Raw genomic sequence first — 27,796 nt, forward strand, 5'->3', positions numbered from 1 at the left:
TTTTTTTTGTTACAAAAATTGTTCGACTCCAGTGCATTGTGGTCTATATTCACTAATATAGTGAGCTTCGATGCAGGATAGTTTTTTGCACAGACTTCTGGGAAATTTCTAGTGCACTCGATTTTGAAATTGTAGATTCAGACAGCACTACAAAATGGTGAACGCACTAAATAGTGTACTATATAGTGAGAGTGGAAGGATTTCTGACATAGCCTAAGACTCAAACTACTAACATGGTCAAGACCAAAGAGCTGTCCAAAGACACCAGAGGCTAAATTGTAGGCTGGGAAGGGCATTGGGGTAATTGCCAAGCAACTTGGTGAAAAAAGATCCACCATTGGAGCAATTATTAGAATATGGAGAAATGTGAGATCTCCATGCAAGATCTTACCTAGTGGGGTCTCAGTGATACTAAGAGAGGTGAGGATTCCTACACAGGAGGAGCTGAAAAGAGCTGGGACCACCACTTTTCTTTTTACAGTTGGTAATAACTCAGGTAAAAATGAGCCTCGTCAAAATGCACGTGCGGCAAAGGCGACTTTTGAATAAGTTCTTTCTGGACTCCTCTTGACATGCATCAGTGTCTTAACTCTGTGCTCAGCGAGAATCAATACAATAATCCGTTTTTTCCCTTTTACTTCAGATTGATTTTTGCCGTCTCTGGACTGACCCCTGCTGTCACATTATCTCTGCAACAAGGCTAGTTAGTTCAACACAGATTAATGTGGTGACTAACGCTTGAAGAAAAATCTTCTTTTTCTCAAGGTTTTTTTGTTGCTTAATGCAACTTTGAAGATTTAAACAAAAATCTTCTGAATGCTATGAACCTATGATCAAATCCCAGAGTGCTTTTTTATGACTACTTTGTCTTTTTTTTCAATCCGCTTTCTGTTCTTGCTTCTATCTTTGAAGTGTAGTCTGTCCCAATTTTTCCCTCATTGCTCAAGTAAGAGAAGATTTTTATTCAAATAGAGTGATTTAACTAATGATGGATTAAAAACAAGAAAATAGTCTGTTTAAACTGCATCATGTGTTTAATAATTACCTTCCACTGGAGTTGTGAGGCTGAATCCCAAATCATTTCCAGTGTCACTGTCAATTGTACTCTCAGTGCAGCCATCAGGACCACACGCACTCACGGTGATAATATATCGAGTAGATGGAGTGAGGCCTGTTAAAACACCTGAAAAGGTGCAACATGTTAGAAAGGAAAACAAAAAGCAAACATCACAATGTAAAAACCCACTCCAATGAAAATGTGTGTTTTTAATATTTTTTACATGTTGTTTTAGCCTTTTCCTCATGAAGGAGGGCATATAAAATTAAGCTTAAATTGCTTTTAAATATGTCTTTATTTAAATCTTTGTGAATCAGGAGCAAACAAAAACATGTAGCTTGTACATGTGAAGTAGAACCTACAACGGCAAGTCTCAAGCTCCCTGCTCTGTTCCATTCTGATGCATCTGCCTGTAGACAAATAATTCCACATTTGTCTTTGTTTTCTTCAGTTTAGGTAACATCTGGCTCAAAATGATACTGCTGGATAGCTCCAATATTGCTCGTCATTTTTGTTGCACTGCTAATGTTAGCTTGGGGGAGTGAGGGGCTGTAAGCTAGCAGGGGACAGACGGTGTAAACAAAGGGATAAAGGGAAGTTGGGGAAGTCTTACATTTGTAACACCTCTCCCGCCCACAACTCAGAGGCAAATTTCTAATGAACTGCTAGTGCTCTGCTGAAATTATGCCATAGAAAATGACAAGTTTTTGATTGTATGACTGTGTAGTCATAATTTAAAGAGGACACTTTAAAAATAGATCAAAAGATGATCGGAGTGGGACTTTAACAGGTAAAAGTTCTAAATTTATTGTTAAAAAGTGTGTGCAACTCTACAAAAAAAAATGTTTCCTAGGTAAAACTGTAGGCCCTACTGAACAAATGGTGATTAGAAGGCAGTTTAAATATGGAAAATATGAACTAGGGATTAAATCTGGCTTAAAATATTGATGGATGGATTGGATGACTAATGTGAGAAGACAAGTCGTCCACAAACTGTGATGATACAGGGTTACAGATAATTTGAGTGGGACTTGGTGGTAGAAGAAAAATGGCAGCTGAAAATCATTCGCTGGAAGGAAGCCCAAGACCAGAACATCACACACACCCTGCACATTTCAGTCAAAAAAGACTTCTACTGTAACTCCTTAAATGATCTATGTGAATTATCTGATCAGTAGAGAGAAGTGTTTACACTGCTAAGCAACACTTTAAAGTGGCTTTAACCAATATGAGGCAGATTACTAATATCAAGTACTTTAAATTTTTGCAATACTGCTTTTCTCTGCGACAGAATCAGCTGATTCACGTTGATCAGGTAAAGGATTGAAGCCTACAGCGGTCAAACATAAACACTGGTCTAAAGCTAAAGTTCCAATGTAAAAGTCTTAACAGTTTTTACAAATCTAGACACTTTAGTTAATATCCTTTAATAAAGACACATTTTAATCTAATCCTGAACATTAAAAAAGTGTAATAAAAGTGGCTACAACTCTGAAATCCTGTGGAATTTCAGCCTCCGGCTAATGATTTTCAGCTGCCATCTTGTCTGCCTACAGGTCCTCTCAGATAATTTAGGATCACATGCCTCTGAACTGTGAATCCAAACTGTTCAAGTTTTAGAAAAGTAGATGGACAATGGGGATATCGAGTGATAAAAATAATCCCCTATATAGATTAAATATATTTAAAGAGTTACACCTTTTTATATTTCATATTTTAAATCAACTTTGGAGATGTTCAGGAGTAAAATTGTCATCTTTAAAAAACACATTAATAAAGACTGCATACCTTGAGTTTTTCTAAACAGCAAATCTGCTTTTCCAAAGGATGCTTAAGATGTCCAATAGTGACAATTTAGTGTTTTACTTGTTTCTATGTGGTGCTGTTGCTAAGCAAACTTGCAGTGTTTGGCAAACAGAGGCAGTCCACTCTAATTGTAAAGCTTCTGTCATCTCTCTGTGATGTTTTTGTCCTGGGCGTCATGGCTTCCTCCACTCCTCTATCTAATTCCAAAGTCACTCTTGCATCCCATCTTTTCTCTTCATCCCCCTCCTCCCTTTCACTTGCTGCCTTCTGTGTCCAATCACCCACTCTCTCACTGTTACCTATGTCTTTTAATTCAATTAGGGGCCAGGGCCCCACTCCGCTGCCATTACACTCTCATTTGCTTTCTGTGTTTTTTAGCCATTGGTGTAATTCTGCAGTCAGGTGTCGAGGCCATCATAAATTAAGAAGACGCCTTATCACGGTGGAGTTAATGTCTTGCAAAGAGAGGGGGTAGGGATGGGGAGGAGGGACAGAGCCACAGAGACAGAGAGACAGCAAAGCTCATCTTCATATTTGCCTGGAGACATGGCAGAGTGGATGGGAAGGGGGACGAATAGCAGCAGCGGACGCAGAAATCACCCTCATCATAAAAGATAAAGTGAGGAAAGATCGAAAAGTGAACAACAGCAAGAGAGAGTGGAAGCAGAGCGATGCCAGAGTATGACATCATTTGGGTAGTCCTGAGTGTCTTATTCCAAATGGAGACCGTCTCTTAAAGCTGGAGATTTGCCAAGGAGACATTAACAGGGTTTCCTAGGACATTGAGTGTGTTTGTATGAGAAATGGAAATAAAAAAACGAATATGTCTTCTGACCACAGCTAAAAATGTTTGTCTATCAACTTAGAAGAACCAGGGAAAACGTGTATGACTTCATTTACTTTCATCTTTTAAAAGGCCGACCTTTCAGTTAAAATTAGATCTAGACTCAACCATTTAATCTAACAAATAAATGCACTTTTCTACAAAACGAACTTGAAAGCAATAAAAGCCAGTAAGCATAGTAGAACATGGGCTAAACTACTTGGAGATTGGATGACATGAGTAAAACAGCAAAGATGTGCATGTGAACATCAAATTAATGCAGAGTATTTGTATTTTACCTGTGAAATTTCCATCAGCCGGGTATGAGGCTTTGACAGGCGGTACTTCAGGACTGTCCCTGTTGTAAGCCCTTAGTTCATATCTGTCAATCGGTCCCCTGTTATCAGTAGGGGGCAACCAGTTTACAGCAGCACTGAAGCCGTTGATGCTCTGCACAGCGCTCGGAGGGGGAACAGAAACAGGTGCTGGGGAAGTCGAGTGAGACAAACAGAACACTATTCCATATGACACTTTAAATCAAAGCAGAGAAATATTAAAATCTACTACTTTTAAAATCTAAACATGTAAACCTTGCTCTGCAAAAAGTGGTCCCTTTGAAATATTTATTCTTACACTATTGGCAGATTTTCTTTGAATTAAAAAACAAGCTAATGAGGTAAGAAAAATAGTCTTATCAAGAACTTTTTCCCTGGTCACCAAGACGCACTTCATCAAAGTACAATTAATTTGCTATTGTCAACATTTCTTGATAAGATTATCGCTTTTTGCAAGACAAAATCTGTCATTTTTTCTTGAAACAAGTCTTTTTACGTTCTTAAGATTCTGTTTTTGCAGTGTGCTGCCACTCTAGTGCTTTAAAGTTTTCTTTTTATGCAAGCAATATTGGATATAGATTATTGAAGGTACATTTTAAATTCTTAAAGTGAAAAAATACCTTTAAGGACATGAAGGATCTTTAAGTTTTGACAGTTTGATTAAATCCATTCCTCTAATTATGTATTCAAACCTGGTGACATGTCAGTCATTTAAATTTATTTTAAATTTATTTCCCCCCTCGACTGTCATTGTTAATTTTTATTTTTTTCACTTTTTTATTTTTTTCAACAAAACAAAGTATGGCATAGACACAAGCAACTCCAATTCTTTTTATAAAGGAAACCCCTTTTGACTAACAAAAACGTGGGAAATATAAGAAAGTAAAAATAAAGAAAAGTTGAAATACGAGAAGTTGAAATTGGATTGGAGTAAAAAAATGGTTTAAAGAAATACATTAAAAAGCTATAATATGAAATATACTTGTAAAAAATGAAAATAAACAACAGGTCAGAAGTGCATGATGTTACAGGAAAATACATTCCCCATCTCTTTAAAGTTTAATAGGCCCCATAAATCACATCTCACCATTAGCATAAATAGTATTTATGAGAGTTGTAACTTTTCTCGCACTGATTTAAAACAGCCAGCCATTCATTCTGGGCTATATTTCACAGCCATCTGCCACTCTCTTTCTTTGCTGCATTCCTGGTTCTCCCTCTGATACCAACAGTAACTCAGATTCTGTGGATAGGGTGATTTCGGCTGATCAACTTCAAGTTTAAAGTAAGCTAAAAATGTTTTTTTTTGTTTTGTTTTGTTTTTTAATATACAAATTTCTCCTTATTTTGTTTCCACAATGTTCTGAATGGTTTTATTTATTGCACAACCTTAACATAAACCTGAATAATCTTGCCTTCCATCACTTTATCTATTTATAAAGTTGATGCATTTTTTCATTTCCTACAGGTTCTTTCTGTTTCCATCTTACTTTCAGTTCCTTCAGATATGAGCTTTTCCTCTAACCCCTCCATTTCTCTTTCGGTGGTCACAGCGCGGTGTACGGGGATCTACCAGTGTATCGTTCACTACTAACGAGCATCTTTATATTACACGAGGGACCACTAGGGCCATTCTAGGTTAACAGCCTTTTACTGTGATGCCCTTTATGGAGGCCTTATTAATCTCCCATACAGTCAGGCACAAGTAATATCGGTGGCTTTGAATAAGAAGAGGTTTCACATCAAAAACACTTAAGAGAAGGAGCTATTTTCAACTGAAAGTAACACAAAGAAACATCAATAGAAAGAAAAAAATCTGCTTAGCTTGCTACACATTACAAAATACAAAATGGATGACTTATTTTTTGTGAAACTATGGTAGTAGCACAATTAAGGGGAATTTTCCAATAATGCAAGCACTAACTGCTGATGGAGAAAGTATCTGGTGTGTACCTTTGCCTCGGCTGCGTCCTCGCTGCCACGGTCCGGATGTCCAGCCTCCAGCGCCCAGGGCCACAAACCTGTACAAGTGCTCTTAAAAACACACCGGTTTGTTTGTATGTGGAGCCACAGATTTATAGAGTGACATTAATAAAATGAGTGAAAAATCATACTTAAAAAATGTAGACGATGTTTTACAACATACAATTTGCTCACACTAAGCTCTCATGCGTTAAATGTTTTTATCAATGTTAATGATGGCTAGAACTTTGAGAGTTTAAGCAAGAGAGAGAAGTGTGAAAATGTTCTCGGCTGTCTTAGAAAGGTGTATAAGGTGTGTAGTGTGCCATTCTACAGCAGTAAAACATCTATCCTACCTAACGGATTTCACCTATTACAGTTTTTTTTTTTAAACGTAACTTTGCCAATTTTCGAGGAAAACAAGCAATTTGAGTGCATTTCTATAGCTGTTAACTTGAAAAATCATGACATTTTCTAAAAGTGATGATGATTTTTTTAAGATCTTTTTTCTTTCAAAGACAGAAAAGGAAATTCATATACAATAGCTCACGAATTAGAGGATAGTTATTGTCTCTAAAATCAGAACGGGCCAGGATTTTTTGAATTTATTCCAACCAACCTTACACATGTATCTTCCATTGAATGTACATAGAGAACTGGACTGAGTGACCCTACCTCCCTCGTGGTCCCAAAAAAATGAAATCCCATACTTTTACAGAGAAATGTACAGCTATGACTCTCTCATTATATGCTTTATCTTTTTAACATGTTCTTGCAAATCTAGATTTTTTTCATTATATTTTTACTGTAGTGCAAGTTATTCATGTTATAAACTGACCAATCAAATACCTCAATTAAAGTACATGGTCTCACGTCAAACTTTGGAAGGGTTTAATTGAAAGATTCTCCTGAGCTCGCTTTTAGTAGAAGGGATGTGGTCTCTAACATACTCACCTCTAATTGGAGGGATTGTTGCCATAGAAATTTAGACTAAGACCAATCAAAGCTTACTGAGGACATCTGGTTCCATCATGGTGACTGTCATATTGCAAAAAAAATGGTGACTGAATTGACTTCATCTGTTTGGAGCTGGAATTTATTAATATTCTATGAGGGATGTTTCAGATGCTCAGTCCAGTTCTCTCTATACAGTCAGTGGTACATACTGAACCTCAGTAACCCACAATAATGGAATAAATAAGTAATGGAATGTTCAGTTGCCATTAACATCTCAAATATATTATAACACTATGGCTGGCATTCCTCATTGAAAAGAACAGACAGTGTTTTCTCTGATGAGCTCTAAATATCTGACAAAATACATGTTTTTCTGATTGCTAATTAGTCAAGTGTTGTCACTCGCACCCTTTCACAATCTTAGTGCTTACAGAAGGTTTCTGAATTTTCCATTGTAATGTGTGTGTATTCCAGAATTACCAGTAAAAGGTTGTAGACTGTAGTCCATGGCGTCTGTGTTTCTGCCGCTGTACACCAACACGGAATCATTTCCTCTGCAGTGGAACCTGCTCTCACTGGTGGGACAGCCGTCCAAGTTGACTCTAGCGGAGCGGCGTGAGGCCACAGACAGATGAACTCTTTGACTGACAGGTGGGTTTCTTTCATCACTGTGAATTCTAAGACCACGTATGCAACCACCAAGGCCTAAAAAAGAGCCAGGGAAAATAAAAAGATACAGTAAACAGATAGAAAAATGTGCAAAGCATCTCCATTTATATCTCACCTTGTTTGTAACTATGGTCTTTCAGTGCAGAATGTACGAGTTTTGTTGGAACTCCCCCCAAGTACAATGGTGAATCAACCCTCAGCTTTGCACCTGCAACTCCCTTTATTTCCTCTTCCCAGTCATCGACTGCAGCTGAGATGACAGAGCCCCTTTTGGCCAATGACACCTGCTTCCAGTCGCCATCACAGTAACTAAGCCCCACCCACATACGGAGTTCTGTTGTGTGACCATTGGAGGCAAGAGTGAAGGACAGGAGACCAGAGTTTAACTCCACCTGATAAAAAACACATTGTTAGACAAGATATTGTAAGAACAAAATAAAGTGTTTTAAGTTTAAAAACATGAGTATTAAATGTGTCTCTGCTCTTACAAGCATGTAGTCTTCAGACTGTGTATGATATGTGAAAAGTAAAAGTGCGTTGAGTTGGTCGGTCCTGAGTTCCATGGAAATCTTAAAGTCTTGTCCGCCACTGAAAACGTGAGGGCTCAACTCCAAGTAGCCTGAAAGCATCGGGAACATCACTGGAGTTTAAGATTACGTTTAAGATTAAGATCACCTGTTACCAAAATGTGTTATTTTAAGATATTTTGTAAAGCAAGCAAGTGAAACCCCCCAAAAAAGAAACAAACAATTTAAAAAAAAATGATAAAGAATGCCAAAAAATGCACACCAGTGATCCTTAAAAAAAAAAAAAAACAATTAAACTTGTCAACATATTCCTTTAATGTCTGTCTGGGTGTCATTTTAATCGAATTTCTAATGACATACTGCTGCTTTGCAGAAACTATGTTCTAAAAAAGTGACACAGCTTTTTGGATTTTAGCTAAAAACGCCCAAATCATAATTTAAAGATCATTGGGAACACCTTTAAAATAGATCATTTGAGTAGGACTTTAATTCAATTGGGACCATTTACAATATTCTCCCATGGTGTCCTGATAAAATCATAAATATTTCACTACAAAACCTTAAAACTCTCATTATGAACCAATAGTGCCCATGTTTAGCTCAATAGAGAAACAGTCAGAATGATCCTACCATGACCCAGAAAATAGGCTCCATCCACAGTTTCCGAGGGACATCCCTCCCAGCTTTCATACACTGCCACTCTCTCTGTGGCTTTTGTCCAGTCCAGGGACTGCCATTCCTCTGAGGGGTTGTCAGTCATCTTTAAACTCACATCTCTGAGGCAGCCAGAAAAGCCCTGTCGCACAAGCTGGGCATCTCCTGGTGAGACACACAAGAGGGAAATCCGGAATTGTCAGCAGGTTTTGTTTTTCACTCAATCCTTACTGTCAGGATTTTTTTGGATGATGGCTCTTATTCAGAGCTTTTATTGTTGAAAGCCATGGAAAAAAAGCTGCTCATGAGGGTTGATGTCATTAATGAAAGTTTGTCTGACAATTTTTATGCACAACTTTTGACTTGTGAAGGTTTAAATGTTTACTTCTTTTAATGTATATGTGTATAATCTGAAAGAAATAAAACTTCCACCCACAGACATTTTACAGAATAGATGCATCTTTTTCTACAACACTCTTTAAACAAATAGCAAAATAGAATGTAGCCTTGCTGAAATTTACATTAACTGTCCCTTAAGTTCAAATGTCAAGTAGTTTTTCATTATTTTCTGGTTTTAACAATTGCACTAATTTTTTTTATTATTTTTTTTACATGTATAAAACCTGATTTTCCTTTTTCAAAGCATTTCCAAACTGCTTGGTGATACCATGTAAAGACCAGAGTTAACATTGCTGAAATTAAGAAACAAAAGTAAGACAATTCTTAATTTTTTAAAGTTCACACGTACCTGTATCCTCTCTCAGAAGAACAAAATCTTTGGGGAGCCCACCAATGAACAGCCCCATGTTCTCACCAATGATGGTACTGCCACTGGAAGCTGAGGCACTTCCTGGTTTGGTGGGATAGCAAAGAAAAAGCCTTAACATTAAATCTCAAAGTGAATTTGAGAGGTAAAATGTACATGTGGACAAACGGTTAAGAACATTTAGAAAACATATTGTTAAAAATGTTGATTTTTTTTATTTAAAATTCTAGCTCAACATTATGATTTTCAACAATCTCTGATGATGTACACAAAGAAAATACAGAAAAACAATGCAGTGTTCAAGGCGCTGAGGTACAATGTGGAAACAGACGATTAAATGGAGAAATGCAGACTGGTCACTTTCAGATTATTCATACTCTAAGATTATGCCTTCATTCTTTCTTGACTAAATGTACACTCTGTTCAACTGTTTTTTTCTTCACACCACCACTAAAAAGACAGGCACACAGAGCGGTTAGTATAAATATAAAAGGAGTTACCGCTGTATCGATCATCGAGAACGATTGTTCCCACGGCCCCTCGCCTCAGCGCTGTGATGGTGTGCCACTGTCCATCACTGTAGCTGTGACCTCCATCATTGTTTACGCTCACAGCCACTGCTGAGCCCTACACACACAGACACATGCACATCCACACACAACACCTATGAAATCTAGAGATGCAGTAATGGTCTGGGAAACTAGAAAAAAACAATCTTTACACAAAACACTCAACTTTGATGATCTAACAGGTTTCTAATATCATTTAGCTCCATACAGTCTCAAAGATTATGAAAGTAAAACCAAAAAAAATAAAACCGAACACAGGTAAAACCACGAAAAAGACATGAACATGGACATATGGCATAGAAATGGTGGAGATGGATGGATAAATCAATAGATGTGTGAATGTACATCAAACTAACATTTTAGCTACAACTTTTTTTTTTTTTTTTTACTTCTTACAAAATGTGAACCAATTTGAGACATTTAATGGAAGGGAAGATAATAAAAAAGCAAAGCAACAACACACCTCAATGATAACCTTGAACCAAAAAGTATCCTTTGCAAATGTTTGTTTAATTCCATCATCGTGAGAAGGTAAGGTTTATAATTTAAGAGTGTGTCCAGCATTGAACACCTTTCCACCCGTCACTCCTGGAAAACCACTTTATTTTGATTCCTTTTAACATACAGCATGATTTAGGGCAGACTTCCAGACACATGCATTACCATCACGCGTTCACACAATCTTCATCCTTCCACTCATTCAGTTGGTAATGCCAAATAAAAGCTTTGAAGCAAGGTCAGTGCAAAACCAGAACCCAAAATTAACCTGACAAATATCTAGCCAATCATATTTTCACCCCTTTTTAACTCCTCAAACAGATGAAGAGAGCTGTAAAGGCAACAGAATGGCCTTTATGATGTACACTGAGAACTTTTTCACACATTTTACTAGATTGATTGAAAAATCTTTACAGATGCCGCTTTAATGACACCTGCAGGAGGAGTGTCAGTATCCTTGTTTTTCCTCACTGTCAGGTAAAATTTTTTTTTTTTTTTTTAACTGAATGTCAAAGTAGAAATGTGATGAGAGAGGGAGACAGAAGTGTGAAATGCGTGAGAGTTATAGTCAATACAGGATGGGTTAGCACTTGTCAGGTGAATAAATTCTATTGAGATTTAGTAATATGAATTTAAAGCTAAATGAAGTTTGAAGTGACATGTTGATGACATTTTTAGGTGATTTTATAGCCTCATTCAAGTCTTTTTTTAAGTTTTTTTTTTGGATACTGAAGTGAATTTAGCATTGATATTTATGGAATTAAAATTCCATAAACTATACTGTGACACCTGACAGTTTGCAACTTTCTCTGAATTGATTCAAAGTCAAACGACTTGTTGGAACCTTAACTTTGATCAGATGCTTCAATCATGCCAAACCCCGATCATCACACAAGACTCTCAAATTTTTACAATCATTTGACGAATTAAAAGGGTGGAAATTGTTAGAATAAATAGAAATAAAAACAAACTTATATATAGCTAGTCATAAATCTTGCAGGGAGACCAGAATATTAAGGAGAAAGTACTTCAACTTGTGCAAATATAAGTTTTCCTCAACTTGGATATATGCGTGTGTGTGGCATCTTAAACGTTCACATATTTATAAGCACATCACTGTCCTGTGTATGCTAAATTACCCCCCCTGCTCTGGTAATCCCATTAGGCTAGCTCAACAGGCTAATAGGGGAAGTAATGGGCCCAGCTATATGTATCTAGGGGAACACTAATAAGCCGTGACACCACTCCCACTGTTAATTATCCCAAACTAGCCTAAACAAAGGAATTAGCCCGATTGGAAAAGACACACACACTTCCATCACACACCCAAATCGTATGACCACAGGCCGTCACACACATCAGGGCCGGAACTCCATGATGATCTGTTTACTGATATACAACCTGCACTTGGAGACACTTACATTTTCATGAAGTGTTTTGATAAAACTGGATTATGACGTGATACAGATCTGGAGTATGGGCATGCTGGCTTCAGTAAGTAATTAGTTGGTGGCCTCATAGAAGTATGTGTAATTGTCTCCTATTGTGGCTTTCATCATCAAAGTCGTTGACTCTTTAACCCTTCTGCATGTATCTGTATGGATGGATTAGGGAAGCAGGGCTCAGTAAGTATGAAAGCATGTGGATAAGTGTGTACGTGTGTGTGTGTGAGTGTGAGTGCAAGGGTGCAGAGCTTAATTAGCTTGCAATTGGTATTCACGCGTGGTGACTGCAGGGAATGAGTTAATTGCAGTCCAATTCAAACGTTGACACACTTTCAAAGTTTTTCCCCTCTCTGTGTCTCCCTGACAGAAACCAATGAGGGGCTACAGATCACATTTACTAGATGAGAGCGAGTGAGCGAGAAAATAGGAGAGACGGGGAGATAGAAAGAGAAAAGAAAGAAAATGACAGAGTGTAGTGGATCGAACAGAAAGGAGAAAAATAAGTGAATTTGAGAAAGTAAGTGGAATGAAAGAACAAAAAATACTAAAGCTGGTCAACACGTGGCTTTCAAATAAGACACTTTTTGATATGCAATTTACATGTTTAGCAAAAAAAAAACCTCTAAACTATTTATAAAGAATGAATTCCTCAATGAAAGTTTTTGTTAGTATGTTCATTTTCTACTTATTCCATTAAATATACTATAAACAAAAGAGGGATTCCAAAGAACAGGGTTTCACTTTTCTCAAAAAGACTTGTTTAAAATGAAGTACCTGGGGATCAAACAAAAAGTAGGGGCGTCCGCTTTTTAACTGGACAGCCAGAAACTCTTCCTGGTCTCCTGGAGAGAAGGCACAAAGCAGGAGGCCATCCGGAGAACGAGTCTTGAAGCTGATCTGAATTCCTTAATGTGAAGTAAGAAGAGACAGAAAAAATTAGAGTTTTAATTCTTCAGCACAATATTTTTGAATGTTCTTTAGATCAGTGTTTCCCAACCCTGGTCCTCAGGGCACACTGTCCTGCATTTTTTTAATCCAACCCTGCTCAAACACACCTGCCATTGATGACCGTCATTGTCAGGCTTCTGCTGAGCCTGATGATGAGCTGAATCAGGTGCGCCTAACCAGGGCAACATGGAAAACATGCAGGACAGTGTGCCCTGAGGACCAGGGTTGGGAAACACTGCTTTAGATTACACCTAAAATTCAATTTTCAATTCAATTTTATACATATAGCCCAAAATCACAAAGAAAATTTGCCTCATTGACCAGCATCATTTTTTAGAAAAGGAAAATTGAGTTGTAAAATCAATTTTAATAAAAAAAGGAACATTTTTGAATCACTTTTAATACCATCTGTTTCATTTGAGCTGTTAAAAGACCATAGCCCCTAAAAAATAAATGTAAAACATGTTTATTTATATATTTTATTAATAAAATTAAGATGAATTAGGACATATAATCCTTTTTTAGTGTATGTTGACACAAAAAAGTACATACATACCAAATAAAGTAAAAAGTTAAGCAACCATCAGATTTTAGCAAATAAGAGAAAGAAAAAAATAATCAGAGTTCTTTTGAATTTTATTACACTAAAATGATTTATCTGAACCTTAAAAGTTCTGTCATCATGGCACCAATAGCCTTTGGACAGTCTGAATGCTCCCTGTAAGTAACCAATTATTGTGGTTTCCAGCTAAGAAAGATCATTCCTTTGATAAAATCTTAAATAACAGAAATAATTCTTGTAATTTGACCATTGATTTTTTTATTTAGATGCACATAATTATTTATTGACTAATGTTTTATCAAACATGAATTATGAAATGGGGGAAAAGACAGTAGTAGCGGTTAAATTTACAGTCTGAAAGTCATAAGAATCAACATTATTTATTACCAATAACAAAAGAAAAACAGAATGAAATAGAGTTCCAACCATACCAGCTCTCAATAATACAGTCAAAACCTACTTTTTACTTTTCCTCTTCAATCTTACTTTTGCACTTTTGGTGTATGGACATTGATCTGAGCTAATCTTATCACTAAGATACTTCAGGGAAAACAAGAACATCTGAAAACTCGGTTTAGTGGGTAGGCATGCTTCCACTCTTTTAACAGCTTTTGCTTGTAATCTCTTTCTTTTATCTCCCAAAGCCTGGGACTTCCAATTGTACATTCTAAAATCAATTGTAAAAAGACAAAGCATCGGCTCTTGACAATTCAAGAAACTGAAACACATTACAGTATTAAATGAAAACTTCAAAAACAGTTAAACTCTCTGTGACCCTCATTGTGCTCTTTGGCTTCCTTAAACTTAACCAATTCCAGTTTACAGTTATTAATTATCATTTATTTGTTTTGAACTTGAGAACATATATACTTACAACCATACAAAATACACATTAACACATTACGTGTTTAACCGCAGACATACATTTAAACACTTGCATGTAGATAATGGACTTTTTTCCCCCCTTTTTTTGTTTCAAGATATATTATTTTCCATTTTAAAAACGGAGTGGGATGAAGAAAAACATTAATATTCCCACCCCCTCCAAATGTTTTCTTCAGTTTTTAATTCTACTTAACTTTTTCAGGTTTATAAATCTGTCTCCCAACCAACCAAATCCTACATGTACTTCACAAAAAAAAAAGAAAAACAGATTTTAGATACTAACTGCAAAAAGTCACTTTAACAGAAGAAGACATGTATGCATTTGCTTTTTATTGATTCAGGGTTTAAATACAACCCAAAATTATACAATCACCAATTCTGCAAGTTGTCCAATTTAAAAAGATAAGAGAGGTCTCAAACTTTGTAATGTAATCTTGTTTAGTTATGACAGAGGTCCAAAATTTCCTGAAGTCTTCTTTTGGTTTCCACACATGATAGCTGCTATTTTGGTCCATCCTTCCATGCAGATCTTCTCAACAGCTGTGATGTTTTGAATGCCGCTGGAAACAGACTTTCAAATATCACTGATTTTCAATTGCATAGAGGTCCAGAGACTGTCAAGGCCTCTCCAGAACCTCGAAAAGCTTAAGTAGCTTACATAGCTACTTATCTGTTGCTTGAACCAACATGCTTTACAGGGGGAATGGTGTTCTTGAGATGCAAATCTGTATTCTTCCCCATCCAAACACAGTGAGTGGTAATACTCCCAAAGAACTCCATTTTGGTCTTAAACAAACTTTTCTCAGTTCTCTAGAGGATCACCTGAATAACTAGATAGGCCTGGACATGTGGAGGCTTATTAAGTAGGGGGACCTTTGGAGCACTGCAGTATTTGAATCCATGATACCGTAAGTGGAACCATGTCCAAAAAAAATTAAAGTCAACACCAAGGACCGCAGCTTTCAGGACAAGTGAAAATTAGCATATATTTTTTTCCATCCGTCTGTTTTTAAGGAGTTAAATATCAAGAGACACTGCACAATGAGACATCCAGACTATGCCAAGATAAACCCATTATATTCATAGTATAAAAGATGTGTTTACCTTTTTTCTGTTCTACATAAATACATAAAAGTACAGCATTGTAATACAATTCCCATTTAATAGCTTACAGGCATTTGAAGAAGAAATAGAAGAAAAAAAATTAAATGTCATTAAAGCCACAAATATTCACACAGACACACACTCAGAAACACAGAAAAGGATTTATTCATTCAGTGTTCCATCCTGTCATGTTACTGAGGATAGGAGATTGAATCTTAATCCACTACGAGCTGCACAGAACTCCACAGACGACGCAGGTTTGTTTTAATGTGGGGTTAAGCATGTCTGACTCCACAGAGAAAAGGATGTTAAGATCTGAGCAGCTGAAAAAAGACAGTCCAGAGTTCAGCACAAGGCAATGAAAAATAATAAGAGAACAACCAGATTTTTTTTCTTCTTTTTTTAAACTTTTACATGATAAGCAAAAGTGGATATGTGATCTTTTATAGCAACACTTTTTCTAAAAGGCAATTTTGAATCATGAATGAAGCAAGAATCAATCTTTTTGGATGGCAGGAGTTGGTGTTTGGAGAAACATCACAGTGAAGAGAAGAAAATGCAAACTTCAAACTGAAAAAGTACTCAAACCTTGTTGCTGTGAAAAAAATATGAACCAATATTAACTTCCATTAATTCAAAGTATTTTTTCAACAATATCTTGTGCTGTATCTTTGTTTGTACCGTTTATTTTATAATTTAGCTTTAGAGTGATACACTCAATACATTTGCTATGTATGAACAATATAAATTATACTGTATTTTCAATGGAATTTTTTATTTTAAAGAGATGAACCCTAAACCAGCTCTACTGCATTTACTTAATCAAATCAATCTGTACATGATACATGTATTGACCATCAGTAAAAATAAAAACTTTCCACCATTTCAGATTGTTATATTGTGATACAGGGAGAAGAAAGTGAGAAAAAATATATTTTTTTGTTGAACTTCCATACTGAACATCCAGAACATGTGTATGATCTACATTCATGACCTTGCCACCACAGAGTGAACTCATGACAGATACCTGACATTACATTAACCCTCTTTAACATTCTCTCCCTCTTTCTCAAAAACACCTTCCAGATCTCCCTCTGTCTCTCATTCCTTTCATCCACCTGCTTTTAACCTTCCAAGTCTGTTTTGTGACCTGTCTGTTACCCTTTGGTGCTCCTCTGACCTTTTCTGAACATGCTTTCTTTCCTTGCATCATCAGTTTATTGTTTATCTCAGCTCTGCTTCTCTTTAATGGATCCTTTTTGCCCTTCTCCTTGTAATACTGCTAGCATACGGAACATTTCTACTTCTTTCTTAACGGCACACTTTTTTAGTCTCTGTCTGTAATATTAAGCAGTTTATTCACTCGAATGAAATGCAAAATCTGTAAGATAGGTGTTCTTAGTCCTTTTAAAAAAGTTTTTGCTCACCTCAACTTGAAAAAAAGTACCAGAAAATTTCCACAATTTTATTTTAGATTTATGTTAATTGGAAACTTAGAATGAAGAGAGTCTTCTAAGTAATTGAAATATGGTTAAGCTTAAGGGCCGCTTACTGGAATGACAATAAACAGGATTAATTCTGTCTTGATTGTCTGCAATGTGCTTTAACAAAAAAACACTACTGAGGAAAAATTGTACTAATCCCACCTAGTGCATGTTTGTAAATATAATATTTGACTGGCAACTACTTTATATTTTAAGGCTCAGTTGCAACTGAGTGTATTTTTTGGAAAAACGATTTGTTCCATGTAGCCCAGGCTGCTGCTACCTTTCACTGCATAGTAACGAAATCTGTCACTTAACAACAAAACTGTTCAAACTGGATAAGATTCCAGTAAATACTGAGTTCCAGTGTTTTTAGTGGGGCATGCTGAAAGCAGAATAGCTTAGCTTTAGTCTGTGCAGCTTGATTTGAAGTAGTTAATTAGTCTGAGACTGAAGTTTTACATTAAGCTTTACTTGCTACTGGTCTTTCACATTTCTATTAAGCTACTTACACATTGTGAATTTAACACATGTTCAAAAATGCGCTGAATACATCTTCTTGTATGTGCGTTTAGCCCATGGTGTTCACACTGTACAAGTAGGGAGGGGCTTCTTTATCTTATTTTTTTCCCGACTGCATTTACTAGTACATGCCCACCACCTACAGTTGGAAGAGGCATGGTGAGAATCTCCTATTCAGTAAATGATGCGAAGCAAAGTAAGTTTATGGGTTAGAGTACATGGTTTCAGATGAACTCAAATGTATACTTGAACTTTATGACACAACATGTGCTTGTTTTTTATTTAGGTCTGTAATATCTATCTGCAATACCAGAAAAATATTCCAATAAAAAAAAACGTTTTTTTTTTTATTTGGTAACATATTTACAAGGTGTATGTATTGGCAAGAGTATGGCGATGCAATACGTTTTGCAGTAGGCGTCTCATGATACGATACGCATCACAATATATCCCAAGACCAGGGTTGGGTACCAATTGGGTTTTATGCAGTTCCGGTGCCTAATCTGTGCCAGTTTTGGACTTCGGTAATAAACATACCACATATTATGTTCAATTAAAAAAAAAACATTTTGAATCTATAAATACTTTATAAACTTTGTATACAAAGTTTTCAATAGAGTCAGCAAACATGAACAAGTTGTACACATTAGCATCACATGTTTTTGTAAAACTCTGTCTCTCAAAGTAAGCTCTATTAATACCAGGGGTTCTCAATTCATGGCTGGAGGGGTCAAAGGAAAGGCTATCTTCCCAGCTCCTGAGCCACTGAACCTTCTCTAGAAGGTTGTACTGTTAACTTGCATGAGTCTGCGATTCTTTGTGATGGACAAGGTGTTGGCCACGCACGTCAAATGTAAAGCATCTAGTGACACTCCTCATGCTAAGCATTACTTCCTACAGATTTCCCCACAGGACTTGTGCTACTTCACACTGACAACCACTTTGGAGCCATCAACACACAACCTGCGCATGCACCGTGACAGGTGACTCGGTCTCACATGCAGTACAATCAAATACACTCTTCATATGGTCTGACACACTAGCTAACAGACACACTCTGCTAACAACATTAGCAACTGTGCATATGTTCACCCCTGTGTGCACACTAAATCCACAGGAAAGATAGTTTATATTTAAAACATTTTCATTTGTTGAGCAAGACTTACAAACTGATTACAAAATGTGAAATTACAAATTCACTCAGGTCTCTTGCAAGAACAACTTTTCTAGTGATGGCAGGTTTTAAACTCAGTCAAACATATATTTATCTTTGTCTGACTGATACAAACCCTGATCTTAAAACGTAATTGAAAGCTAAAATTGTCCTTTGAATGTTCTTGCTAAATCGATGTGGTGTTTGGAGGTCAGGGTTTAATATATTCATGCTTTAAGCTGTGGTATTTTACAGAGAAAGTTGTTCCTCGTAGAAAAAGAAGATTCTTTTTCTTTTTTATCACGTCTTTTTTTTTTTTTAATCATCATTAGCTAAGCAAAAAAACTCAACAATAGTCAAAACCAATAAATAAAAAAATAATACAGAGACAATCTAATCTTAGTCTCTTCAACTCTTATACCACTGATTTGGGAACAATCTACAGAACAAACAAAAGTGTCCACTCCAATAGTCCCGCCCACAACTCTAAGATGAATTTCTAATAATGAACTTCTGCTGCTCTACAGAAACTAGGCTCCAGAAAATGTGACAAATGTTTTAAATTTTGCATAAAACCGGCATAATCATAATTAAAAGACCACAGGGAACACTAATGGGAGTGGATCTTTGAGTAATACTACATTTAATGCACAGGAGTACATTTTTTTAGCCAATGAGAAAATATATTTAAGTGATAATGACTAATGACTGATAAAATATATATGAATATAGTTGGATATATTTTTTAATGCATATAGTACATCAGAAACAATTTGTTATCAATAAAGTTTAACGTGAAAATACTGATCCATTTCCACCTCAAAGCAGAGTGGTATTTATTAGGCGGGGCTAATTTGTGGCTATTGTTTTCCCTCTTTTTCTCCCAGTAAACAGCGGAGGTTGTGTGCAATCATCTTCATAACATAACCTGAATAACTCCAGTCATGTTAGTTCTCTGCTGGCATTAATCAGAGCCTGGCGTATTAATGAGAGCGCGGCAGCTAGCTAATTACACCCATAGATTCTGCAGCAGCCCATTAAATATACAAATGACAAAATTAAAGAGCCCAGCCTCTTCTGATTAATCTTTAAATGGGGAAAAACTAATGATGTCTGCGCAAACTTTGTCTTCACACAATTCTCCCCCTCTCCTCTCAACGTCAAAGCCAAGCAATCAATCATATTAATTAAGGAAAATAATTTATATAATTTAACATTTCCCTCTTTCCTGCTCAGCTGCTGCACTGCAATGTCCTGTATTAGCAGAGTCTGGAAATTATCCAAATCTATTTGTTCTCAGAATTTTTTTTTAATATTTCAGCTTCATGTCATCCTTCTTCATTACTGGTGGGCTGAGAAACTACATTTGGATAAACATACATATAAGTAGGATGCTATACCCATTGTTGTGCATTTGGTTCAGTCATTTTATTTACAAGAGGAGAGCAGTGTATGCGGTTTGTTTCGTTTCAGTCAGTAATTCTGATACGAACAGGAGGAATAAAAAAGATGAATGAACCAACATATATTTATGGAAACAACCACTTACTGGTATTCATATCACAACATAATTACATATAGTTCTAATCTTGTTTTATCTTAAATAAGAATCAGTGTCCAATCTTGACCCGAAGCACCCTCATTAGGCATTAGAAAGCATCTTTAAAGACAAGCAAACAGACTTCATTTATGGAAACATGCACTCATATCATAGTAATTGCACATGGAAAATAGCCTATTTGGCCAAAAATAATTTTAGTAAAGTGGCCATCAAACGACAGGTGAAAGGGCAGGTATCATTCAATTTTATATGGTAAAAAGAAAGATTTACCATGTAGAATATTGACCCAACTCAAGGATGTCTCCTTAATTGAAAGCTTTAAAAAAAGAGTATGCAAGCATTAGGAGCCTCCGAAGAAATTATTTACATGATAGTCTATTTTGTTAAAGAGTAAATAAAATGAGATTTGGGATTCCAGAAAGGTCATTTGGATCTTTAGAGATGTGATGTTGTTTATGACACCGTTTCACAGACTTAAAAAAAAACACAAACTGAAAGTAAAATACATGTTTCACTTGGAATAAAAATATTTACTAAATGAAAGTGGATCTTTATAAAGCCAAGATGGACAAAACTAGTGATAATGCAGTAAATAAAGAAATGGTATGGTTGTCATTGCTAGAGTCACAAGGTTTCTACAGTATATCAACGATTGACGATTCTTTTCTCTGCGATCAATTGACTCTCAAGGGGGCATTACACTGCATTACATTCATAATCCAATTTGGCTTTGATTTGTTCGCTGTTCCGTGAGCTTCGATGGGAATAATTGTCTGTAGATGATGCTATTAGTATTGATGGTTGTAAAAAGATGATGGTTTGAGGACTGCCGACACATTGATGGTCCAGAATAGATCCGGTCTGAAAGTGATTGTCTGATCCATTATCCTTTGTGGAGGAGAGTGTAGGGGATGCAAAACATCCTTCAATATCAAAAATCATAATCTATTTGCTAGTGATGTTTAGAGCAATCTATATACCTTTGTGCTGGAGGGGAGGCTATTGATTTGAGACCAAGAACTAAGAGTAGACAGAAGGGAAACAATCAAACCAACAAACAGGATGTTTTATAAGAAATTAGTTTGACTGACTTTCAAAACAATTGTGAGCTTTGCTTTGTATTTCTTTTATTACCTTTTAGCAAAATTATATAACAACTATTTACTCTTAGAATAAAAAACATTTCACTTTGTCTTTTATATAAAAAAGTAATGTTCACAGATTCCGTCTCCACAAAAAAAATTACTCATAATGACAATTATTTCTTTTGAGAAAGACTAAATATGTTTTATGCATACAAGGATTTCGCCACTCGGGCTCCTGCTTTGAAACAAGGTAAAAGATTCGAAGATTCACAAAAATGAATTGTCAGTTTGTTCGTTCACCTTTCGGGATGTCCCACCAGGGGTCACCATAGCAAATCAACTTTCACTGATCTGCACATTTGGTTTGGCAGAGAGTTTTATGCCGACCTGACAAAACTTTGTATTTTACCCGGGCTGGGGACCATCACAGGGAGACCCAGACTCGGCCCCCCTCTGGCTACATAGTTAGGCAAAGGGTCATATTTAGGGACCCGCAATGTAGCAGGTTCCCTGGGTTTCTTCATGTGCCACTTCTGCTATCTTACTGAGCTATCTTACCATAGAATGGAGACACATTCAGAAAAACAATGGTCTTTAGATTATTTTCTTGTTAATATAAGCTGATATAAAATTTGGAACTCAACAAAAAAAAAAAAACTGTACAATACAAAAAGCATGTCTGCATAGCCAGCCATCAAACAGAGGATTGGTGCACCAATTAAAGTGTATTATTGCCCCATTAATATTACATATAATTTCCACCTTAATAAATCAAAAGTGTCAGTGGTTTTAAAATGTTACCAGCACAAAGATATAAACCCCTTTTTTTAAACCATAGAAAGGCTATCATTATGTCTGTCATCTAGCTTCAAACTTTACATCTACAAATGCAAGTATTACTGCTAACACAAGGCTTGAGCAGGACAATAAAGCAATCTGAAGTGGCGTCAACGAGCTCTGCATGCTCAAATCCCACTGATTACTATCAGCAGTCATTAATTATGAGCGTCAGACTGGGTGATGTTCTCAGATGAAGCAGAACATGTTTGGCTGTGCAGCTCAACCCACTAATGATGCTTGTAAACAGAAAGATAATTGTCCTTTAAGATGACTGGAGAAGTCATTCTAAAGAAATGTCACTAGTAAACTGAGAGACTGCAATGCAGTTCCACAAAAAAACACTTGTGAACAAGTGTTTGTATATTCAGTGAAAAAACTGAGACTGCAAATGTAGAAAGACAATGGGGTTCCTTAAATTCAATTGGGTACCATTTGTGCAAAATATAACAAAGTATTGCATAAATAAAGCACATTACCAAATTCCTTTTGTAAGTAGTTAGACAATACCTGAACCTTTTTAGTTAAATCTAAACATTGTAAAAAATGTACTATTATCTGTTTATACAAATCTGTACGTTTTTCAAGTCAATGTAAGTCATAGATGAGAGACTATGGTGACAAATATACACAATAAGGTACCTCTACCAAAGAGCATTGGTGGTGTACAAAGGTTTATACTTGCTCCTGTAGATAAACAAATAAAAATATGGGATCCATTTCCTATTTTAGGTCAATTTAAATGATCCTGCAAATATCTTGTATAAGCAGTGTATTTACTGACAAATAGGATAAAAAACATTAAAAAGAAAAAGAAGGTAGAATTTGTGTAATACGACGGAGTGTTAGGGCAATCATAAAAAAAAAAATATTGCATTTATTAGAATAAAGTCATACATTTATGAGCAAAAGTCATAGTTTTACTAAAATAAGTATATGTGAGAAAAAGTTGTAATTTTACAAAAATTAATTCATTAAATTTATAACAAAGAATTTGTAAATTAACAAGGAAAAAAACATGCTTTTTTGATAATATAGTTGTTTGTTTAAGTCTCTATCCATATTACATGCTGACTAACTTCATCAATACAGCTGTTTATGTTTTTTTTGTTTAATTCTAGGACTCGATGTACCATGATGCATTTGGATCATCCATACTACTGACAGCGTATATGACACACTCACCAGAAATCCACTCGTCAGTCAAGAATCTTTTTCTGAAGAGCCTCAGTGTCCTGCAGATTGTTTTCAATGTCCTAATACTTATAATAAAACAATATTGACTCACTAAAAGACAATATTTCCTTATTTGTGTAACCAACACTTAATGAAGGCCTAGGCGCTCTACGTCTCTCATACTGAGACATGATATTAGTTCTTTTTCGTTGTTTTTGTATACAATTTATTAAAAAAAAAACAAAAAAAAAACAGACTATTGCTTCACAAATGTGATAGTTTAATATAGCTACTTCTCAATTTATAAATTTTAAGTTATACAGTTAATGTAGTAAAAAAATGACTATTTTTACTTATAACTCTACAAGGTTATGTTTGTAAAATTACAACTTTTATCTCATAATTTTACCACTTTATTCTTGTAACTTTTTTTTTACTTTTTAAAATTTTTTTTTTTTTTTCTCACACATTAAATTATGACTTTTTTTCCTTATAATTTTACAACTTTATCCTCATTTATGTATTTATTCCTTTTTTAAGGTGGCCCTAATACTCCACCATAGCACAATAAGAAAACATTATTTTTCTTACCTGTAAAGTCACTGTTGCTTGGCAGAATATTACTTGGAAATAGATAATAACCGTTCCCTGGAAATCTGGTCCCTCTAACAACTCTTTGTTGTGGGTCGGAGAGAGATACATCTGTCCTTTCCACCTTCAAAACATCAAAAACTAGAATTAATTAAAAATTCTAAGAGTATGGAACAAGGAACATATTTTAAGAATACATTTTGAATCACAGTCCGTTTCCCAGATTATTCCCATGTTGTTTAATTGGGTTGAGGTGAAAGCTCAGCAAAATATTACACCAAACATCCAACTGGAGCAGGGAGAATTAGATTTGACATCTTTAGTTACCACAAAAAGAAAGGAAAATGAGCTTGCTGGTGTGCAGAATTGTGCTGAACACTTTTTTATAGTTATTGGTTAACAAAAATTTCATAAAGTCTTTAATGATGATTTTTTTTATTTACATAAACCAATTTTATTGTGGCTTTAACTGTGCAAATAACGTGCTGAAACTGAATTTGCTTAACTTAATTTCTGGAAACCAACAAAAACAAATGCAAAAAGAAAAATCAAGAAAATAAAATGAAAACCTAATCATATAAAGGGTGTACTTTAACACTGTCACCTGGTAAAGTGGGCTTGGTCCATTCAGCTGTCCTGGGGGATCCCAGGTTATGTGAATGGTGCTTTCATTTACCGGATGTAATTGTGGTGAGAGCAGGTTTGTTGGTGCTGGCAGGATAAACAACAGGATAAACAACAAGATAAACAACAAGAACACACTTTTACTGTGAAGACCTAACAAAATACTCTTTATGCAGTCTTCATTTCTGTCCTCAGAGAAGCTAAAACAACTCTGTAGAAGTCAGCTTTGTCACAATCAACATTTCAAATTATAAAATCTTGTTTACAGTTCTATTTTGCTTCACAAATTCAGTTTTCGTTAATCATCTCTGAATTGGACAAAAATAAAGTATTTTTTAATTAAATTGAATGTCCTTTTCAAAAACTCAAAGAAGTTGCAAAGCTGATTTTAGTTGATTTTATGGTAAAACTATACAAATATCAACAGAAAACCAGTTTGTGTAGGGTGACATGCTATGGATTAATGGAGGAAGAACCCTAGTAAGTGATGGAGTGATCTAAAGGTGGGAAAGATGCGTGTGCATTAAGGCTTCCATCCATGTGTTTCTGAGATTCAGTAATCCTCTAAATGTCTGCAGAGGTAAATTAGCTTTTAGTGACACAAGTGGACCGTCTTTGGTGTGAGTTGTAATAGCGCTCTTAAAAGGGAAGTGGACAGTTCTTCTTCGGTGCTTCATCTTGGCACATAAAACCATAAATTACTGCAAATCAATAGCTTACCAGTCTATTGATATTGAGCTACGGGGACATTAGGAACATTGACTACAACAAACATGGGTGAACATGAACCGGGATAAAAGTGATGAAGCATGGTAGCCATGATAGAAACAAGAATAGTCTTTTGGGGCTAATTAGATTAGACTGGAAACCTAAACTCAAACAGTCTACAACTTTTAGCATTTAAAGTCCCACTTTTAATACTTTTCTATCCACTTTAAAAGTGTTTCCAGTGGTCTTTTAAATATTATTATGCAGTTTTTTGTCAAAAAAGAGCATTTTGTGTGACATAGTTCTGCAGAGCGCCAGTAGTTCATTAGAAATTCAACTCTGAGTTGTAGGTGGGGCTGATGGCGCAAAGCACCTCCGTCCTCTCTTCTCCTACTTGTTGCTGACAGCTTGGGACAGGAGCTCGGGAATTGCAATATTGAGCTTAATTTTGTTAATTCGTGTCCATCATTAATACAAAAATACCCCAAAAAATAATTTTATCAATGTGGCCCTTTAAACTATTTCACCACTCATCTAAGATGCTTCCAGGCGGATTCATCAGACCAGTTAAGTCACTTGGATAAGTGGTGAAATCAATTACAACGTAATTAAAATACATTTTTAAAGACATAGTAGGTAGTTTGAATAGGAAAGAGTTCATTCACATTTAGACATTATTAAACTGATATCAAACTCTTGAATTTAGATGTGCATAGTGTCAAATTTCTAAAGCAATACACAATACAGTATTAAAAGTAGTGAATTTAGGTTTTTATCAGGTTGTGAACAGTAACACATGAATGCAGGCAATTAATGAAAACGAATGAATGCATTAATATTAATTAACGCAAATTAATCACACTTCACAAATTAAGAGTCTTCCGCTTTGCCTCAGACGGTTCAGGATTCCACAGCGTGCGTTAAAACACTTTGTAGGGTATTATCTCACTTATACCATGGTCACTTACAAAATACTTAAATATTCAACCGGCTTTCAGTACTTTATTCTTACTATTTTTCTTGGTCTAGATAGATTTTTCACAAAAAGTGAACTATTTGATCGATAGTCAGGCACATTGTCATGGTAACATGACGACGTGGCGCTGAGTCTCAACTGCATAAATTACACTTCTGGTTTAACACTTGATAATTCAAAAAATTTCAGACAGTAAAAGTGAAGAAAACATTTTCTCTCTGGCCTAATTGTTGTTCAAAATCCACATATTGTCATAAAATGTATCTAGTAAAACTTTGCAATAATTGGGATTAATCACAATCCAAAAGTGTGATTAATCTGAATAATTATTTTTATTGATTGACAGCATTAATTCAAAATAAAAGTCCTAAATGTACAGTTTTGTGTGTAATTTCACATTTTTTTAGATAATAAGTGGTTGGCAAATACTGTAACAAAAAAAAATTGATTGCGATTAATCGCAATTATTTTTTTCCCAGGTTTGCGATTAATTAGTTAATTTAAATTAATCTTGAAAGGTTTTCTAAATTCTGGACTCTGCTTCAAATTATGACAGATCCCATTTGATGAAACCCACTTGCTCTGTCGTGAGTTAGCTAAATCACACGCACACGCATGCACACACAAGGTTAACAGTCCACCAGAAAGGTTAATTTTAGCTGCCGACATTGTAATGGAGCAGCTAAATCACGGGCCAGTTCCCAGGAGCAACTGTGCATGTGTGTGTGTGTGTTTCCTGTTTTTACAGCAACTGACATGTCTTAACAGGCTCTTAGCGTATAGTTACACCACGCACATAAGCACGCCACTTATTGACATCGTGATCCCTTGCCATGCATATTTCTTTTCTCAAGAAGGGCCTTAGGCCAATTATGCATAAATCAATAAAGTTCCTGTTCTGTTGAGTGGCGTTACAGTGTGTGCGTGTGTGCTTGTCTCTTTGTGTGAATATCTTGTAGAACAAGCAGTTATGGATGTAGGATACATAAAACATCACCATCAGCCCCTGATTAGCCACTCACTTTACTCAGTGATCGATAACTTTGTGGGAAGATACACACATTGAAACAACTGCAGATGCATCATCACACATGGACCGAGCTCTTTTCCTCGTCTCCTTACGTCCTCCTCCGTGAGCACTAATCTTTAGTCGTGTGCTTCGGTGTAATTCCAGTGGTATTACAGATGTTGGCTGCTCACTTATAGCAGATGTGAGCTGGCTCTAATGGCCTAGCGGTACCCAAGTTACAATTCATCACTGCATCTGGAGCGTACTAAAGTGCATGCTGCTGCAACTACTCGTCTTTGAAATAGTTTGGCTTACAAGATCACAGGATGATCAATACGTCCTGACCCAAAACAAAACTCAACACAAATTGAATAATGCTTGAAATGATTTACTAAGGAGTAAAGTTGAAAAAGAGACAGGATTGGAACATTTCACTAGAGGTTGGGATAATCTAAAGCTAATCAGCTTGTCTAAACAAGACCGCTGCAGTTATTTATTTATTC

At 35.9% G+C, this 27,796-nt stretch overlaps 1 protein-coding gene across 1 annotated transcript in view; it reads right to left on the reverse strand.

Annotated features, from left to right (window-relative positions):
* Window positions 1–27,796, reverse strand: part of ush2a (Usher syndrome 2A (autosomal recessive, mild)) — a 191,137-nt gene that overhangs the window by 107,514 nt on the left and 55,827 nt on the right. The window contains exons 28-39 of the mRNA XM_024295925.2: window positions 24,581–24,687; window positions 23,977–24,100; window positions 12,843–12,973; window positions 10,057–10,183; window positions 9,539–9,640; window positions 8,767–8,955; window positions 8,098–8,228; window positions 7,725–8,001; window positions 7,421–7,645; window positions 5,975–6,055; window positions 3,986–4,171; window positions 1,046–1,183 (exon numbers count right to left, since the gene is read on the reverse strand). Coding sequence (XP_024151693.1) covers window positions 1,046–1,183; window positions 3,986–4,171; window positions 5,975–6,055; window positions 7,421–7,645; window positions 7,725–8,001; window positions 8,098–8,228; window positions 8,767–8,955; window positions 9,539–9,640; window positions 10,057–10,183; window positions 12,843–12,973; window positions 23,977–24,100; window positions 24,581–24,687 — 1,818 coding nt within the window. The remainder of the gene's footprint in view (window positions 1–1,045; window positions 1,184–3,985; window positions 4,172–5,974; window positions 6,056–7,420; window positions 7,646–7,724; window positions 8,002–8,097; window positions 8,229–8,766; window positions 8,956–9,538; window positions 9,641–10,056; window positions 10,184–12,842; window positions 12,974–23,976; window positions 24,101–24,580; window positions 24,688–27,796) is intronic.

Source organism: Oryzias melastigma, linkage group LG3 (genome assembly GCF_002922805.2).
Source record: "Oryzias melastigma strain HK-1 linkage group LG3, ASM292280v2, whole genome shotgun sequence".
NCBI lineage: Eukaryota > Metazoa > Chordata > Actinopteri > Beloniformes > Adrianichthyidae > Oryzias > Oryzias melastigma.